This window comes from Lissotriton helveticus, chromosome 9 (assembly GCF_964261635.1).
Source record: "Lissotriton helveticus chromosome 9, aLisHel1.1, whole genome shotgun sequence".
NCBI lineage: Eukaryota > Metazoa > Chordata > Amphibia > Caudata > Salamandridae > Lissotriton > Lissotriton helveticus.
In genome coordinates this window covers 576,468,717-576,486,005 of record NC_136070.1, presented here as the reverse complement: position 1 = coordinate 576,486,005, position 17,289 = coordinate 576,468,717, and the positions used below count along the sequence as shown (strand labels likewise).

Sequence of the window (17,289 nt, the reverse complement as noted above, 5' to 3'; positions counted from 1 at the left end):
TGTATTGATGAAAAAATAACTAATTTAGCTGGAAATGTTGTTCGTACCCAACCTGCCCTAAAGTGTTCAGAAGAAGAAATTACAAATGGTGGAGTGTATTGGAAAGGGCTGGAGGAAAATGTGCAGCCATCACTAAAGCAAAAAGATTGAGCAGTGTGCCTCACCTGCATGCACAAGACCTGAGCTTCAAAGCCATTTGTCTGTTATTAAACCACTCGTTTAAAAAGAGGGGACAGCAGGGTGGGGGGGAAGAAGATGGGATATGTATTTATTTACCATATGTGGAGCATATTTTCACAACATAAAATATATTCTTCAACTAATGCATTTATTTTCATGATATATATCAGAAGTATTTAAAAAAATATGTACATCCTTGGTCATCAGGTCCTGCCCACCCATCTGAGCCATACTCCAGATATGTTAAATAAATGAACGGCGTTGCAAAGAATATACACACAAGCCACCTTCAACTAAGAAAGGTACAGGAAATCCAACTTCAAGAAGAGATGTAGACACATACGCACAGGTGTACCTACCATCAGAATGACGTGCCAGCTTTCAGGTTCATAACTGCAATGACCGCATAACTGTGAAAGACTCTGCCAAACTATACGGCATCCCTGTCATTCATGACCAGAATATGTTTCCATACATTTAGCACTGATCAGATCCTTGGGTTTCACAAATTCGTATTTGTGTCCTTCCTTTCACATTTTTTTTTCTATTTATGAGCATCATGAATGTGCTGAATAACAAAACCCTTTCCCAGCTTCAGCCTACAAAATGCATATCTATTGAAATACACAGCCTTGCCAGCAGGTCTTGATCCGTGCCCTCTTCTTACGAAGTCACCCCCTACGTACAAACGCTTTAGTGGCATATTACACAGGTGTACATCTCTTTTAGCAAGAGCACCTTACCAGGCACATCCCGCATGTTGAGATTGTGTTTTAACTTAAGCAAGTATCTCAGTTATGTACCCAATTCAGTCAGAAAATAATTTTGTAAGAATTTAAAACACTTATTTGGCCTAAACAAAATGGAGCACATAACCTGTGGCACTGGATAAGTTTCCCTAACAAGGCAAGTGTTTTCTTTTATCAACACAGGCGAGGGGTGTAGAGGGACAGAAATAAGGAAATATAGGCAAATGTGAAACATTGCAGGAGAATCAATTCTTTGAAAGGGCGGTGAAAGGGGAGCTGGAGAAATAGGGGAAAACAAATTTCTTCTAACTTTACCAAAAATACCTTGTGCAACAATGATTTGTTTTGTACAGTACCACAATCGTAAGAGAAATTCAACAGAGGCAAGGTCACAAACTTTCAAGTTCCATTTCCCTCCAACCCACCATTACAGTCCCCTTCTAATAGGCTCTCCACTTCTGTCCCAAAGACGCTTTGTTACGATGAGAAAACCGAGAGAAACCGTTAACTGTGTTTCTTTCTTCCAAAAATAACATTTCCTCTTTCTTTTTTTCCTCATTTTTTTGATTACATAAAAAAATCTGGGGATGGTTCAAGGACCAAAAAAAGAATGGTTGCCCAATATCGAACGTTGTCCCTCCCCGGGAAACCGTTTTAAGTGTTGTTCCATGATACCACTGGTAGTGGGACATTTGTCTCACTCAAACGCACAACTCCAACTGACCAATTGCTCCATATGATGCTATGGTATGCCTTCAGTCTTTCTGATCGCTGTCCAGACTCGGCTAACACAACATCAAATCACCCCCACCTCTGCAAGCTCTCTTAATCTCCTACCCCCTCAGCGAGGGGGGGCGGACAGGTTAAAGCTTCAGCTCATTGGCCACCTTGGAGGCAATGTTTTTGAACGCCATGGAAGTCCCTGATATCCGCTTGAAGCGCACCCCATTGAGTGAGAGGCGAGGAAGTTTGCACACCTCCATCTCCCACTGGACAAAGTTGTCATGCCCAGGGGTGCCGTGCATGCACAGCATCATGTACTTCTCCTGCATCTCGCACTGGCAACTGTTGGCATCCAGCACCTTGCGGATTTCCTTCAGCATCTCATTTGGCTCCATAGAGCTTGTTGTTTTCATACTCCAGGTGAAGCGCAGCGACCGAGGCTTTGAATCTCTGTTCTCGTCTTTCTCATTGCCCAAATGAGGTCTGCGAAGGGAAGAGAGAGATAAATAAGAGGTTGGCTTTGTGCTATGCAGGAATTCTCTGGAAGGAAAGGCTACAGTATCACTAGGAATACAAATTATTGGACAAACGTAATAATGTGCTTCTATGCAGAAGTGGCGAGTTACACGGACTAGCTCAAATGAAAGAAGCATAAAAACAGAAGTAAGTCTCCAGAGGAGATGCTTAGTTGAGGTGGAAAAAAGGCATAAGTAAAAAGACTGAATGTGAGAACGCCATTGTCGGGAAATAAGATAATCTTGGTATCATTTTTACAAGAGTGAAGGAAAGAAGAACAGACCATGAAGGGGATGGCTAACACAAATCAATACAATCATTCAAACAAATTATTGTGAGATACCCAAAATTCTGATAGGCACAATTTCCAAGGTAAGCCCAAGTGTTCAGCAAGCATAGAAAGGAGTGAGCCTAAGCACCATCCACTCTACAAATACCATTCCCTAAAAGACAAAAGCTTTGGATTGATACCACACAATGCATAATACAGAGGAGCAAACAGTGATAAAGGTTAAACAAATTTCTCAATCGGTTCTGAAATGCAAGCAAACATTTTATAAAAGATGGAAGCTATAGAGGTTAACTAGCTACCCTTCAACTGAACTACCAAAAGTTGGACTGGATTCAGAACCTAAAGGAGATCAGGTTTTAAAGAATTTTCTGAACCCTCTCACCATTTATTCCAAATAGCGTGCGTTCTATGTCTGAAATTATTTATAGTGACCAGCTACACTTCCGAAGTAGTTACTTAAACTGAATTAAAATTATTCTATGCACTCTGACTATAGGCTGCTGTAGACTCGTATAAAAGCTACTGATTATAAAATAAAGTAGGAATGAGACATATTCAGGCTTCTATTTTTAAACAGCTTTAACAGTAGCACCACTAAATGTAATGCCTGCTACTGTAAAGTTAGATTTGCGCACACACATGCACACTTAATAAGAACGTCTGTGTCCTCTATGCACTACATGGAAAAAGTCTCATTCCAGCTAGCCTTTGTTCTGCAGACACGAAGATGTAATAGCCATGCATGGCTATTTGAGTCGCCTTCACCCTCCAATCCTATTATCTCTGGTGAATGCTGTCAGCACTCGAACCGTAGATTGAAGTTCTAAACCCTCAAAACGGATTTCATGCACTTTTCCATAAGGTTTCTCTACCTCTTTTAAGGCTGACAGTCTACTGGAGCCATTTTACTTCTTTCTATTCTACTCTATTCTATTCTATTGCCCCCCTACCCCTCCAAATACAAGGAAACTGTCAGCCACCACATCTTTCTCTCATCATCTAGGTTGCACTGCTATATGCCAACGAAAGCCACTGAGGTGCTTTCCTAACTTCACCTAGTGAGCTGAAGTACCCTGTACTCCTGTGGTAGAGGCTAGAACGGGAACCCAGCATCTTGAAAATTGAATGTTCCCAAAAGTAAACATTCCATATTTCTCAAAGTACGCTGCACTCACATCGTTCACATTTTCCAATCCTGCTAAAAAGCTTTCCTTTCCACTCAATCCTACCTTTCCTGTCTGGTTATTGGAAAATCTTGTATTTTGTTTCAAATTATATATTTAACCATACGAACAGAGTAATATCATTATAAAACATCCAAAATAATAAATACCTTGCCTCCCTTTTCTTCTTGCTCTAGATACAACGTAGGAATTTACAATAAAGGAGCCAGAATGCAGTCCCACAACATAGGGAAAGCATCTAGCTCTTGGCTTTCAGTGACCAGCTAAATAGCTACAACTCACAAATGTCAGGAGACCAGTAGTACTCAAAGTAAGAAATTACTTGTAACACTCACCTATATAGAGCATTATTGAGAGGCTGCTAGTCGAGCGCTCAGCTCCTGTTTTATCTGCATTTGAATTTTCCCTTGTGTCCGATCCCCCCCTGCACCTGCACCACATTTTATTAATTATTTCAGGAATCTTTAAAAAAACGGAATAATTTTAAAATTGAGTTAGAATTCTCCAATTGAACGCTCCTACCCTCGTTTGGGCTGAGAATTCATTTCTCTCGGTCCACGATCCCTGGGTGCTTGTTTAGACCAGGTCCCGGGCTCGATCCCGTTTTGGCGGCCATCTTAGGTGGGGTCACATTAGAAGAGCGGTCTAGTCGCCCTATAAAAGGAGGGCTTAGCTACCAGACCAGAGATAGAGCATTATTGAGAGGCTGCTAGTCGAGCGCTCAGCTCCTGTTTTATCTGCATTTGAATTTTCCCTTGTGTCCGATCCCCCCCTGCACCTGCACCACATTTTATTAATTATTTCAGGAATCTTTAAAAAAACTGAATAATTTTAAAATTGAGTTAGAATTCTCCAATTGAACGCTCCTACCCTCGTTTGGGCTGAGAATTCATTTCTCTCGGTCCACGACCCCTGGGTGCTTGTTTAGACCAGGTCCCGGGCTCGATCCCGTTTTGGCGGCCATCTTAGGTAGGGTCACATTAGAAGAGCGGTCTAGTTGCCCTATAAAAATAGTCCCTTATGGCTCCGCGCAGCGGACGCGTGCAGTGGACGCGCCGGACCTGCGCCGGAGTTTCGCCAGAGTCAAGCCCGTCTGTGCCCGTCCGTGCCCAGGGCCAGTGGTTATGCCCGACTCGAGCCCCCTTCAAGCCACATCGGTCAGGTACACGATGGATGAGCTTTTTTCCTATAGAACACCGAAGCATGCTACATGTTGTTATATTGCTAAAGGTGGAAAACGTTTTAGGGGATGCAGAGTCTGCCAACTGCATCTTGGAGCAACTACCCCCACTACCCTGCGTCGTCTTGCCCTGCTGAATTGCAGATCCCTTCCCTGCCACGCTACGGAGATTAACTCCCTACTCCTGGACCACAAGGTTGATGCCTTGTTTCTCACTGAGACTTGGCTATCTGACGCCTCGGGTCCGGATGTGGTTACAGCGCTGGCACCGGGATATCTGATCTACCATCTTGACAGAGGCGCAGGGGGGGGGGGGGGGGGGGTTTGGCCATCATCTATAGGGAATCACTGGGCTGCAAAGCATGGGAGGCAGGGGTGAAAGATTGTGAGAGCTGCCAATTCTCCCTTAAATTCTCCCCTACCTGCACGCTGACAGGTCTCCTAGTTTATCGTCCACCTGGGAGTGTGGGGGAGTTTACATCTTCGCTTATGGAAACTACCACTCTCCTGGCCTCGGCTTCGGCCAACTTTATTCTGTTGGGAGATCTCAACTGCCATTTTGATGAGGTAACTGACCCTATGGCAACTAATTTGATGAGCGAGCTGACTGCCCTGGAGATGAATCTGATAAACACCGGGCCCACACATGTTAAAGGGCACCTTTTGGACCCGTTCTTTACGAACATGATGGGTTTATCAGCTATGCCCCCTCTCGTTCTTCCCTGGTCTGACCACTCATTGATCATGGCAAACTGGGAGATAAAGGAAGATGATACCCTCCCACCCAGGAAATTTAGAATAGACAGGGCATGGTCAAGGCTCCCGGTAGAGGCCTGGAAGGCCCGATTGGAGGGCTCCCAGCCCGAGAAAGGTCAGGATCCAGTGACTGCAGACGCTATGATGAGGAAATGGCTGACCAACGCAGTGGACCATGTGCTTCCACTCAAGAAGATGCTTATTAGGGGTAAGAGAGTGGGGTCCGCCCCATGGTATTCCCCAGAGCTTAGAACCTTGAGAAAGAACTGTAAACGGGCGGAAAGACTATGGAGGAAGAACCCGGAGATAGAGAGCAGGGAAAAATACCGTAGGGAATTAAGGACGTATAAACTTGCTATACGCGCTGCAAAGACCTCCTTTTTTGGGGAGAGAGTGAGCCATGCTGCGTCCTCATCCAGGGAAGCCTTTCTAGTGATGAAGGAGCTTCTTAAACCACCGGATCCCATTCTTGTTCACGACAGACCACAGGAAAAATGTCTGGAATTGGCCACTTACTTTAAAGATAAAATTGATACCATTATTAGTTCTCTCCCACCGGTGATGGGAACCCCGACCCCGTCTGAGGACCTAAGCATGTCGGAAAATCTATTGACGTCTTTTGGCCCCGTAACCTCAGGCGAAGTACTGAAGGTCCTCGGGAGCTTGAAGAGTGGCTCGCCTCGAGACCCAGTCCCAATGCGGTATTTAAAGCAGGCTGCCCCATCGATAGGAGAGCCTTTGACCGATTTGGTCAATCTCTCCTTCGCTCATGGCTCGGTACCGCCGGACTGGAAGAGCGCAGTCGTTAAAGCGCTTCTGAAGAAGCCTGGCTTAGATCCACAGAACCTAGCCAATTTCAGGCCCATCTCCTTGCTACCAGGGATTAGTAAGGTTGCCGAGAAACTTGTTAATCGCCAACTGTCCAACTTTCTCGAGGAGAATGGCCGGTTGAGGGACTCCCAGACGGGATTCCGACCGGGTCATGGAACCGACACGGCTCTGCTAGCAGTTGTAGAGGAGGCCAGAAGCACTTTGGATACAGGGGGGTCAGTGGCAGTGATCCTCCTGGACCTAAGTGCAGTCTTCGATACTGTCAACCATGGAGTGTTGACACAACGCCTAGCAGAGTCAGGTGTCACAGGAGTGGCCCTGGAATAGCTGGCCTCTTTTCTGGAGGGGCGGACCTTCGAGGTTTGGGAAGGCAACGCAAAATCTCCTCCCCTTCCACTTCACTGTGGGGTGCCTCAGGGCTCATCTCTGAGCCCCACGTTATTTAACGTGTATATGGCACCCCTGGAGGGTGTGGTGTCTCCGTTTGGCTTTAAGACCATAAGCTATGCGGATGACACTCAGCTAGTGGTGGGTCTGACACAGCTGGAGAAACAGCCTGAAACGCTCCACTAATGCCTAAGAGAGGTGTTTGACTGGATGACCAGGTCATCGCTCAAATTGAACGGCTCAAAAACTGAGCTGATGATCTTGGGCCACTCAAGTTTTGCCCTCTCGCTGAGCAGCTGGCCCAACTGTATGGGCACTCCGCCTGACCCAAAGAAGGAGATTAAGAGCCTGGGGGTCTGGCTGGAGCCTGATCTGTCCTTTAGGACACACGCCAAGAAGATCGCTGGCGTGTGTTATGGACTGCTCCGATCGGCCCGTAAGGTCCTCCCCCTCTTACCTGAATTCTCCCGGAAACTGTTAGTCCAAGGTCTGGTCATCTCACGCCTGGACTACAGTAATGCACTCTTTCTTGGAGCACCGGAAGCAACGTTCAAAATCCTGCAACAAGTGCAGAACGCGGCAGCCAGGCTGCTGCGGAACGTTCCGGCCAGGCAATCAGCCAGGCCCGCTCTAAAGGCACTCCATTGGCTCCCGGTCAAAGAGAGAGTGACCTTCAAGGCCCTCTGTATTGCTCACAAGAGCATTCAGGGGAAAGGACCTGCTATTCTGAAGGACATAATTCGGCCCTATAAGCCCACTAGAGCCTTACGCTCCGATAATAAACACCTCCTTCAGATAAAGAGAATTAGGAGAGCCCGTTCAGGTGGCAGGAGCTTTTCTGTTCATACTGCACACGCCTGGAACTCCCTCCCACTCTCACTACGCTCTGAACCAAACCTGCTCAGGTTTCGGAAACATCTTAAAACTTATCTATTTCCAGAATAATTCCAGATCTGTTCTGCTCCACACAGGTAGCTTGTTCTGATTCTCTATAAGCGCTGGGATGCCTCTGGGTAACCGTGCGCGGTACAAAATTCGTTAATAATAATAATAATAATAATATACATATATCTCCACACATTCATTTCATGTTAAAGTGTTTTGCTTGATCTAGCCATCCTATAGGTGTATGCAGAAGTATGTGAATCTGTAACTCATGTGACAAAAAGAAAGGTAACTTACCTATTACACTTGCCCTCATCAGATTCATAACTTTAGAACAATACTTAGCCTTCAAGCTGGACTTTGGAAATACTGAAAATGTGTTTTTATTTTACAGAACAAATCAAAAGTGTCTTAATATTCCACTTTATCAACACTTATGAACATGACACTAGGCAGAACACAGCTTTAACTGTAGCACCCACTAAAAGTAAGGCCAGCTACTGTAAATTATGCCGCTATCATGTGTGGAGCTTACTTTGGAACTAAAAGGTCAGCTCAAAGCACCATTTTACAGCAGCTTTTTTATGAGAAAACAAAATGACTAACTACAATACTCAGTTTTGAATCTGGGGCAGATGCCATCGCTAGAGGACTAATTAGTGGCATAGGTCAATTTAGACCCTCTTGCATCTCCTCCCACTTGCCCTGTCATAGCGTGTCAGGAAGGCCACTGAATTGACTACACATCAATGGATGACCACTTCAACTGGAACTGTTGCTCAGTGAGTATCTTCTTGCTGTCCTTGTTTGGAGAAGGAGCGTCATTGGTGGCCTGGGTGAAAACGGGTGGTGAGTCGGGTGGGAGGAGCCCCAAAACATATGTTGTGTCGCTAGGAGAAGATGTGCATTTCTCTTTAGTCCTTGGTGTGATGACCCTAGCCTTGACAGGCTCCTTGAAATTGTCAGGACAGATTTTAGCATGCCCTCATCACGAGGTGGAACTCAAGAGTACGTTCCGCTTTGGAGAGCTTCTCCAGAGGAAAGTAGTTATTTTTCTTGAAGAAATGCATGTGAACTTGTGAAAGCCTGCAGCCCTCTGGGTGACCTCATGATAGGCCATGGTGCTCTCAGACGGTGAGACCCTGATCAGGGTAATGTTCTAGATTGGTGTCATCTGAGAGATCGTCAGTGGTGCCTAACTGAATAGTAAAGCGAGGACCCCTCTGGTGCAGGCAGTGGGGAGGTGTGCATGGACGTAGAGGTGGCAAAGAAGGCGGGGCTTGGGGTGGTGGCGGTGGGCTGTCAGAGGAAGAGGACTGGTGGTTCTGTTCTTGTGTTTTTGTAGTGCCAGCTGTGGGAAGATGGGGGGTGGAGGGGATGAAGGGGTGATTCATAAGTTTAAGAAGGTTCCCTCTCAAAGGGCAATCGCCTCTTTCGAGGGAGAAGCTCAAGAGGCAGCATTCGAGGGGGGTAAGGCCATGATCTTGTGTGACTGGGTGGATAACCAGTCGCTTTTGTCTGGTGTCCCATCCTGTTGGTACCTTCTTCAAGATGATGACCTCAATGTGCTTGGAGTCAGCCGCTGACTGAACTCTCAAGGTCATCCTCGGCGTTGAGGAGGGGTTAGGCATCGAGGCAGGGTTTGGTGTTAACTAAGTCTTTTGCACTGGCAATATTGTACCCTTTGGTGTTGACTTTGGATGGGACCAATGGTGTACAGTGCCCCTGGAGCACTTGTACCAGACAGCTGATGGGGGCCAACAGACTTAGCTGGAGGCTTTCTTTGCTGCAAAGGCTTTTGCTGGTGCCTGAAGGCAGCGATGACACTTGGCTTGACTTTTGCGGACGTCTGTGCTCAGGTCTTGATGCCCAACTCCTTTGATCATGATGCTCTTCCTCAGCGTCAGACTTCTTTGGGGGCCCTAGCTTGGGGATATGGGCCTGGGGTATACTCTCCGCCCTGGGCATGGTCGTCATGCGAGGGGCTAGCTTTGGTGCTGGTTTGACATTCTACATCTCCTGGTCACCCGACTCACTCAATGATACTGTCTTCAGACTGGGTGCTGATTGTGCAGCTGGCAAACAGATGGGCCAGCCTTTTCCTGCTCTTTGGCGGGAAGCTTATCTTCACCAAAGATGTTTGGGTATCCGAGGTGTGCTGCTGATGCATCCTCCCATGTGCCCATTGTCATTCCCTTAAGATACCGGAGGGACTTCTTGGATCAGAAGGCAAGACATGACTGACGAGATGCGTCGTTGTGGTTGGGGGGGACAGACACAGATTGTACACCTTGTGATGGTCTGCCCAAGGATATTTTGAGTGGCAGCGAGGGCAGTAACAAAAAGGGTGTCCATTCCAATACCCATGAGGCATTCTCTGGTGAGAAAGGACTAGAGGCAGTTCTCTGGCCCTGAGGGGTCAGAAGCCTTTGATACCCTGTGGAGCCAATGACAGTCTTGGGGGCTGCCAGAGGTATTTTCTCATTGGGAGACAAATGTACAGATGCTTGGTGGAATCAAATGCAATGAGATTGAAAGGTAACCGAATGTGGTAGAGAGAAGTTTATTTAAAACACAAAAACTCCAAGCCCACTTGCTACATGTCTGAATCAGATGGTGAAAAAAAAATCTAATATGTAGTTGGTGCCCATGATCAACGTACAACCAGAGAAGGAGTCAAACCACATCTTGCGTCTTGAGAGACTTCTTCAAACAAAAACAACCAGCAAACTTCCTAACCCAACACTAGATAGCAGCCGCATATGCCATAAACATTTTACCTAAGTTAACTTTTTCTTCCCACAGATACTTCTTCCTGCAGATTACTCACCTTAAGAATGAATCTCAAAGCAGAACCATACAGGGAGTTAGATCGAGTAGTGCCGATTATCCAAAGAAGTCATGCAAAATAGCTCTGTCAAAGTATTGGTCACTGCTTGCTTGAGCTTTGAGTCAGTAGCATTTAGCTACAGTATGTAAAGATACACATGGGGTAAACCGGCAGATATCGAACATGTACAAAAGATTCATATCACACTCAGGAACACAAAGAGTGGGAGGAATCAAGTAAATCTTTTAGAAACGGCGCCCTAGTCACAACATAAAGAAGGAAAGCTGGTCAGTGAGGTGAATGAACTCTGGAGTGTAGCCCAATAATCGGTTACAGTAGCCACTGCTATGCCTTGCTGGGCAAGAGACAGAGAAAAGAGTACCACTTCGAAAAGCCATGATTGAAAGGGCTTCTGGCCTTCCAACTTACACCACTGAACAAACTTGTTTCCACAATGCACCAGAATGTATTTTGGAACAGGTTCTGGTAGACAAGTTGATGTCTGTAACATCAAGCAGTAAGTACAACATCGCCAACTGGCACGTCACAATCTCCCCTTATCTCAGAGAACCATACAGATGAAAATGGAGAGTATAAAACCAAGGTCACTGCCTGTTCAGGGCGGTGGTGAAGAGCCCCAAACTTGGACATCACAATTTCGAGATCATTTCTGTCACTCTGGGATGAAGTTCCCACTAGTAGTATTCTAAAAAGAGGCAACTCGCATCATTCTCGTATCTTTTGATAAGACACTTGACTTAGAAGGTCCATCAAATCTCGATCGCTTTTTTACCCTTCCCTGGTCACGACAGTCTCTAACGCTACCACCCCAATCTGAATAGTTATCACCAAACTTTGCACTCTTCCATCTTCACCAGCTATGTCCCCACAGCCTGGAAGCAAACAATGATTGCCCCCCTTTTAAAACCCTCTCTTGATCCTGTAATGCTCAGCAATTAATGCTCAATCTCTTTGCTCCCCTATGCGTCAAAGTTGACTGAAAGGCTTATCCACTCTCAGGCCGTTTAATTTTTGGGACTAACAGTTGTAGCAATTCTGGTTAGTCTGGTTTTGGTCCTCTACATAGCAATAAATCTGCCCTTTAGGCAATCTCCAATGAGCAGCACTCACAGGTGAATTGGAGTCCCTGATCCTCCTGGATCTCTCGGCACGTAATACAGTGGAACATTCACTTTTTTGTGAGGCTTGATTGGAGTCATAGGTATTTCAGGGCATATTTGTATTTATTGCCTTATCTTGCACCCTCATGGCAGCAGTGAGCAGGACATTTACCTGGAAGGGGTGAGGGCTGTATGGGTGCACATACACACAAGTCAACCCTTCCATTGAGGGTCAACCGGACAGCATTTTTATCTTGTCCTGCCGAATGAAAGAATTCAAAAAGTGAAGAAAAATGGAGATGAATACTCGGTTAACATCCATCCATCCATCCATTCAACCATGCTAGGTACCAAGACGTTATGGTACAGAAATCCTGTGCGCCCACCACCACCAATCCTCCTTGGGCATCACTAAGATTCTACTGGTTGGGAACTTACATCTTCAAGTTTGCTGGAGAGTATTTCCTGCTGGAAGAAAGCAGTCTGGAGGAAAGGACAGAAATGACAGGGTATAGCCATTGTGGTTTAACCGGATGACCCAGCAATCTGGTGCGTTAGTCTCCCAATTGTCGGAGAAATAAGATACCCTCTCCACTAGACATTGTTGTCACGAGGGGAGTTTTCAAAACGTTTCCGAGGCAGTAGAGCCAGCAGAAGATGGCGTGACAAGTGCTGCTGCTGTTGGTGGTGTCCCTTAGAACTACTGCTGCCCATTGTTGGGCCTTTCAAACCAACTGTGAAGGTTGGCCCTAACATGATCACTGAGTCCTACAATAGCCTTCAAACCTTGATACTGTTGGTGAACATTTTTCACAGTGACAGGAAAGGAAAGGAAGACAGTGCATATCATGGCATTGCTGTTTTTTAAATGCTCCAGGGTAGAATCTATCTACCTTTTCTCCAGAAAGCTTAGACATCCCGGAGAACCCACTGGAACACATTCAAGTGTAACAGTGTAGATTGACTGCACACTGATCTAGCCATGGTGTTGGTAGGTTCCAGGCCACACTTCAGAAACAGTTTGAAAAAATCCAAAGTTTTTTAACTGTTAATAATGCCAACTCCAATGAGCAAGCACATAGCAGCCCAGAAGTTAAGTGCTGTTCACTGTGTGGTAGGTGAGGCTACCAGAGGTAAAGAATTTGTGGCGCATATAGTCTGCTTGTTGTAGAACAATTTTTCTGTGGACTTGTGAAGGTTTCTCCCAGGCAGGAACAGCAAGCTCCTATGGTGCTGCTAAATAAAGCTAGCTGAGCCTCTGAATCTCCAGAGGAAGGCTGGAGGATTTCTGTCCTAATGTTAGATTTTGCTTTAGCAGTGGGAAGGAAAATGTTACTTACCCTGTAAGTATCTGTTCATGGCATGTCGTGCTACAGATTTGCATGTTCTGTATACTCTTGCCATCTAGTGTTGGGCTCGGATGTGTGCAACTTGCTTTTCTTCAAAGAAGTCTTTTGAGTGACGAGGTATAGTGGCTCCTCCTATTACTGGTAATGCACATGGTTTCAGCTCCATTGTTAGAATGCATTGGAGACAGGGTATGCTTTCTTGCATTGTTTTGTGAATGAAACAAAGAGCTGCAGAGTTTTGCGAACGGGTTTTGCCCTTTCAATGGAGTACATGAGGGCCCTCGTGATGTCTAGTGTGTAAAGGGTCCTTTCTGCAACAGAGTCCAGATGTGAGAAGAACACAGGAAGTTAAATGGTTTGATTCAGGTTTAAAGAAGCCCACACCCTAAGGAGAAATGTTAGATTTGTCTTAAGGACGACCCTATCAGGGTGCACCTAAAGAAAGGTAAATGCTTGAAGCTCACTTACACACCTGAGTGAAGTTATGGCACGAGGTAAGCCAACTTTCAGGAGTGAAACTGTACAGGCAACAAATGGAGGTGTTCAAAGGGAGGGCCCATGATTCTTGGGAGAATGATGTTGAGGTTCCAGAGAGGGGCCGGGCATACCCTGGGTGGAATGACCAGTTGAAGTCCTTCAATAAAGGCCTTAATGAGAGGGACCCAGAATAATGAAGTGTGTTCTCTATTCTAAAGTTAGGCAGCAAGAGCAGTCGGATAGACGTGTAGGCGAGACCAGAAGTCTGTAAGTGAAGCAGGCAGCAGATTATGTCTTAGACAGTCAGCTTGAGAGGTTGTATGTGTTTGGGGAAGACAGTAATGGACACATCCTGTTCATTTGGCTGCATAGCAAGCCCACGTTGTGGTTCTGTAGGCCTCCTTGAGGATGGTCATACACTAAGGAGGCAAGGTCACCAAATTCTAGGACTTCAGGAGTCAAAGAGCAGGATTGAGCTGCCTGGTATTCGGATGTCTGACTGTGCCATGGTTCTGGGTAAGAAGGTCTGGCCGGTTGGGTAGCTTCTCGTGGGCACTAAGGATAGGTGGTTTAGCAGGGTGGAGAACCAGGGTTGTTTGGCCCATGTGTGCCAAACCAGGATGAAAGTGAGGGATGTCTGCCAAAGCTTTTTAACCACGAATGAAGGAGTGGGAAGGACAGAAAGAGTAGGCAAACATCCAACTAGTTCATCCATAGAGCATTGTCCATAGACTGAGGTGTGGTAACCTGGAAGCGCTGTTTAAAGGGTGTTTTTAATGTGGGCAGCAAAGGTGCGGACTGTGCCAGAAACCTGATTTTTTGCAGCTGTTTCGGTGTTGGATCTGAGGCACGTTTTCAGTACAGATCATTGCCCTCAGACTGTGGCGGACAGGAAGTCTGATGCTGGGTCCAGAGCTTGATGCCCAGAGCTTGATGCTCGACCCTCTCGAGAGCACTGCTCAGTCTCAGCTCAGTGATGGGCAGGAGGAGGAGGGAGCAATTGCATACTCACGGTGGATGTCTTTGGCTGGACCTGGAGAGAGTGAGGTACCTCGTTCTTGGATTCAGAGTGAGAGCTGGGCTTGGGGCTGAAAAACAGAGGCTGCTCGTCCTAGGTCTCTAGACGTGGTTCCTACTTGACGTCCAAATCCCCGAAGAGGTCGGAGGTGCCATCTCGCTGCACCTATGCCACAGATCATTCAGCGCAGCGTCTATCATGAGGACAACAGTGTCTGTTTCGAGAAGTGAGGCAGGTGGAGCAGGAGGCCTAGTCACATTCCAGGGTCAGACAGATGTTGCAAACCAGGTGGAGGTCTGTCTGGGGATACTTCACTTGACACTGTGGACAGTTCTGTAATGGAGTCCTTTGTATGACAGATTGAACACTCAGGGAAGATACAATGGTGTAGGCCCCAAAAGGGGTAGAAGCTTCGGAAGGAGCATCAAATAGACCCCGGTTGCAAACCAGACGAGGGTCGCAACAAAGCCAAAACAGTGCTTGATTAACCAACCAGTCTGGAGAATCCAAATGGGCCCCAAAGACTATCACCATGAGGCGTCGACTTGGAGCTCGGTGGTCACCAAAATAGACTGTGGAGAAAAACAAAACAACAATGGAGCCGATACCCATGTGTATACCAGTAATAGGAGGGGTCACTTTAACTAGTGACTTGAAATACTTGTTTGAAGAAAAACAAGTTGCACACGTCCAAGCCCAACACTAGATGGCAGGTGTATGCAGAGCATGTGTATCTAGAGCTACACATGCCATGAACAAGTGAATTACACCACTTAAGCTGGTTTTTGTACCACTGAAGTGAAAAGAGAGCCCTCCTCTGTAAGAAGGCCCGAGTGGCAAGGAATGTCCCCTCTTTGGAGATACATCCAGACCTCTTGTGTTTACAGTACCATCTGTGTTGTGAAAGGGAAGGAGACCGACATTCAGCCTCCGCTGTAGGGCCAGTCTTTGTTGGGCATAGCAAGCACATAGGAGTCTGTTCTGAAGAGTTCTTCCATATGGGCCAAAGATTTATCATCAAATCAAGCCAGAGATTTTTCTTTTGACACTTGGATGATGTTAGCCGACTTAGACAGCAGCTTCAAGGGCAGTGTTGGTAGAGGAGCCAATCTGACATGCATTGGCTTTGTCGGACTAAACAAACACAAGGAGACTATGGACAGAGCTCTGAAACTTTTCAGACACTCACCCACAGTCACAGATCTGGGTTGAATCTATCATTGTTTTTTAGCTCATTTCACCACTCCAGTCCAGACCTAGCCATATGCAAATCAGTCTTGACCCTGTTCCTCATGGGAACAATCCAGCCCGAAGTGCCAAGCCAGTTCTTCCCTGGACCGGAAACAAGCATCCTGGGACCTGTTTTGGGGTAACACCCCTCATCAGCCAGGCTAGCTTGAATCCAGTGGCAAAGTGAGCAGGGGACCCATGTCTGGGCATACTCTGCCAACTTACGGCGAACAAAGCAAACATTGGATTTATTGGAAGCAGCACCAAGGATAGAACGTGTGGAACTGAAGAGTCAGACTGTCTTAGGGCTGGAACTACTGGAACTGCTAAACCCACCAACGTGGCCAGCCTATGGGGAGTGTTCCAAAGGAAAATGGTGCCCCCTTGAAGGGATCCAACATGGCTTGCTGCAAAGCATCGATCTGCAAGGGGACGGCCAATTCTGTACAGATTTCCGGCATCATTTTCTTCAATGTTAGAATCAGCTTTGATGAGGAAGAGCCCAGCATCAGCAAATGACACAAGGACTATGAATGGCCGACAGAGAAGAACAGTTTCCTAGGAGAATAAGACTTATATGATTTTTCTGTTCCTCAAGGGAAGACCTCACAGGAGAGTGTTCCTAGCCTGAAGACTTATCTAATAGGGGGTGACCACATTGGTTTATCCCCATGTGCCTGGATACTGTTACTGGGGAGCTGCACCCTACACAAATACACATAACATTAAAAACAGTCTGGCCTATCACTCTTTGGTGTCCTTGGGGTGCATCACTGTACAAAAACATCAGGCTGTGGATTTGTGTTTGAAACCTGGACAACTTCTTCAAATAATGTGCAGGTCTGACTGCTGCATCTTAGACAATGTTAAAATCCAGAAGTCATAGGAGGAGGCATTTCACCTAGTCGGCGCTGAAAGCTGAGGATTTAATTAAGTGAAGCACAAAGGCACCCACATGAAGACCTGGAAAAACATGAATTTGGAAGCCCAAACACCAGATGGCATCTTGAAGTGGGCAGAGTTGCGGCTGAGGGCACAAGGCAGCACTGGAGAGCCACTGCTGTGGGGAAATGATTACTGATCCAGAGTAGCACCTGAAGGATATTAACCACATGAGCGCTAGCGAAATTCCCCTCCTGTGCTCATGTTTTAAAAAACCCATTATTCATGACGAGCTGGGCTCGTCATGAGCGTGCTGGGAGGCTACCTCATGACGAGCCCAGCTCGTCATGAGCGTCGAAGGGGTTAAGGCGAGGATTCTGTGAGAAGTATTCATCAGAATTCACAAGTGAATACCATCCACGCCCATCCCTTTTTTAAGAGGAGGGTTGAATTACAGATTATTACAATGCCATTCCTTCAACTCCTTACATGCCATTCAATTCCAATTTCCAATTTATTTTATTTATGATAACGGAACTCTGTTGAGATCCACATAACAGTTTAACAGAAAAAAGAAAATAAAATTACATAAAAATGAATCAAAATATCAATATAATGTTAAAAAGCATTTAAAGAAATAAAACAATTTAAAACAAAACATTTTGTTTGGGGGATTAAACATTGCTGCAATAAAGTCAA

General features: G+C 46.1%; 1 protein-coding gene across 18 annotated transcripts in view; it reads right to left on the bottom strand.

Moving 5' to 3' along the window:
* Window positions 1-241: 241 nt before the first annotated feature.
* The window catches only part of MARK2 (microtubule affinity regulating kinase 2), a 668,807-nt gene continuing 651,759 nt past the window's right edge, over window positions 242-17,289 (bottom strand). For 9 of the 18 annotated variants that reach the window (XM_078660536.1, XM_078660526.1, XM_078660521.1 and 6 more), the window contains one exon: window positions 242-2,135. In XM_078660536.1, coding sequence (XP_078516662.1) covers window positions 2,118-2,135 — 18 coding nt within the window. In that variant the 3' untranslated portion in view covers window positions 242-2,117. The remainder of the gene's footprint in view (window positions 2,136-17,289) is intronic. The other 9 variants (XM_078660525.1, XM_078660519.1, XM_078660533.1 and 6 more) reach the window with 3 other exon arrangements.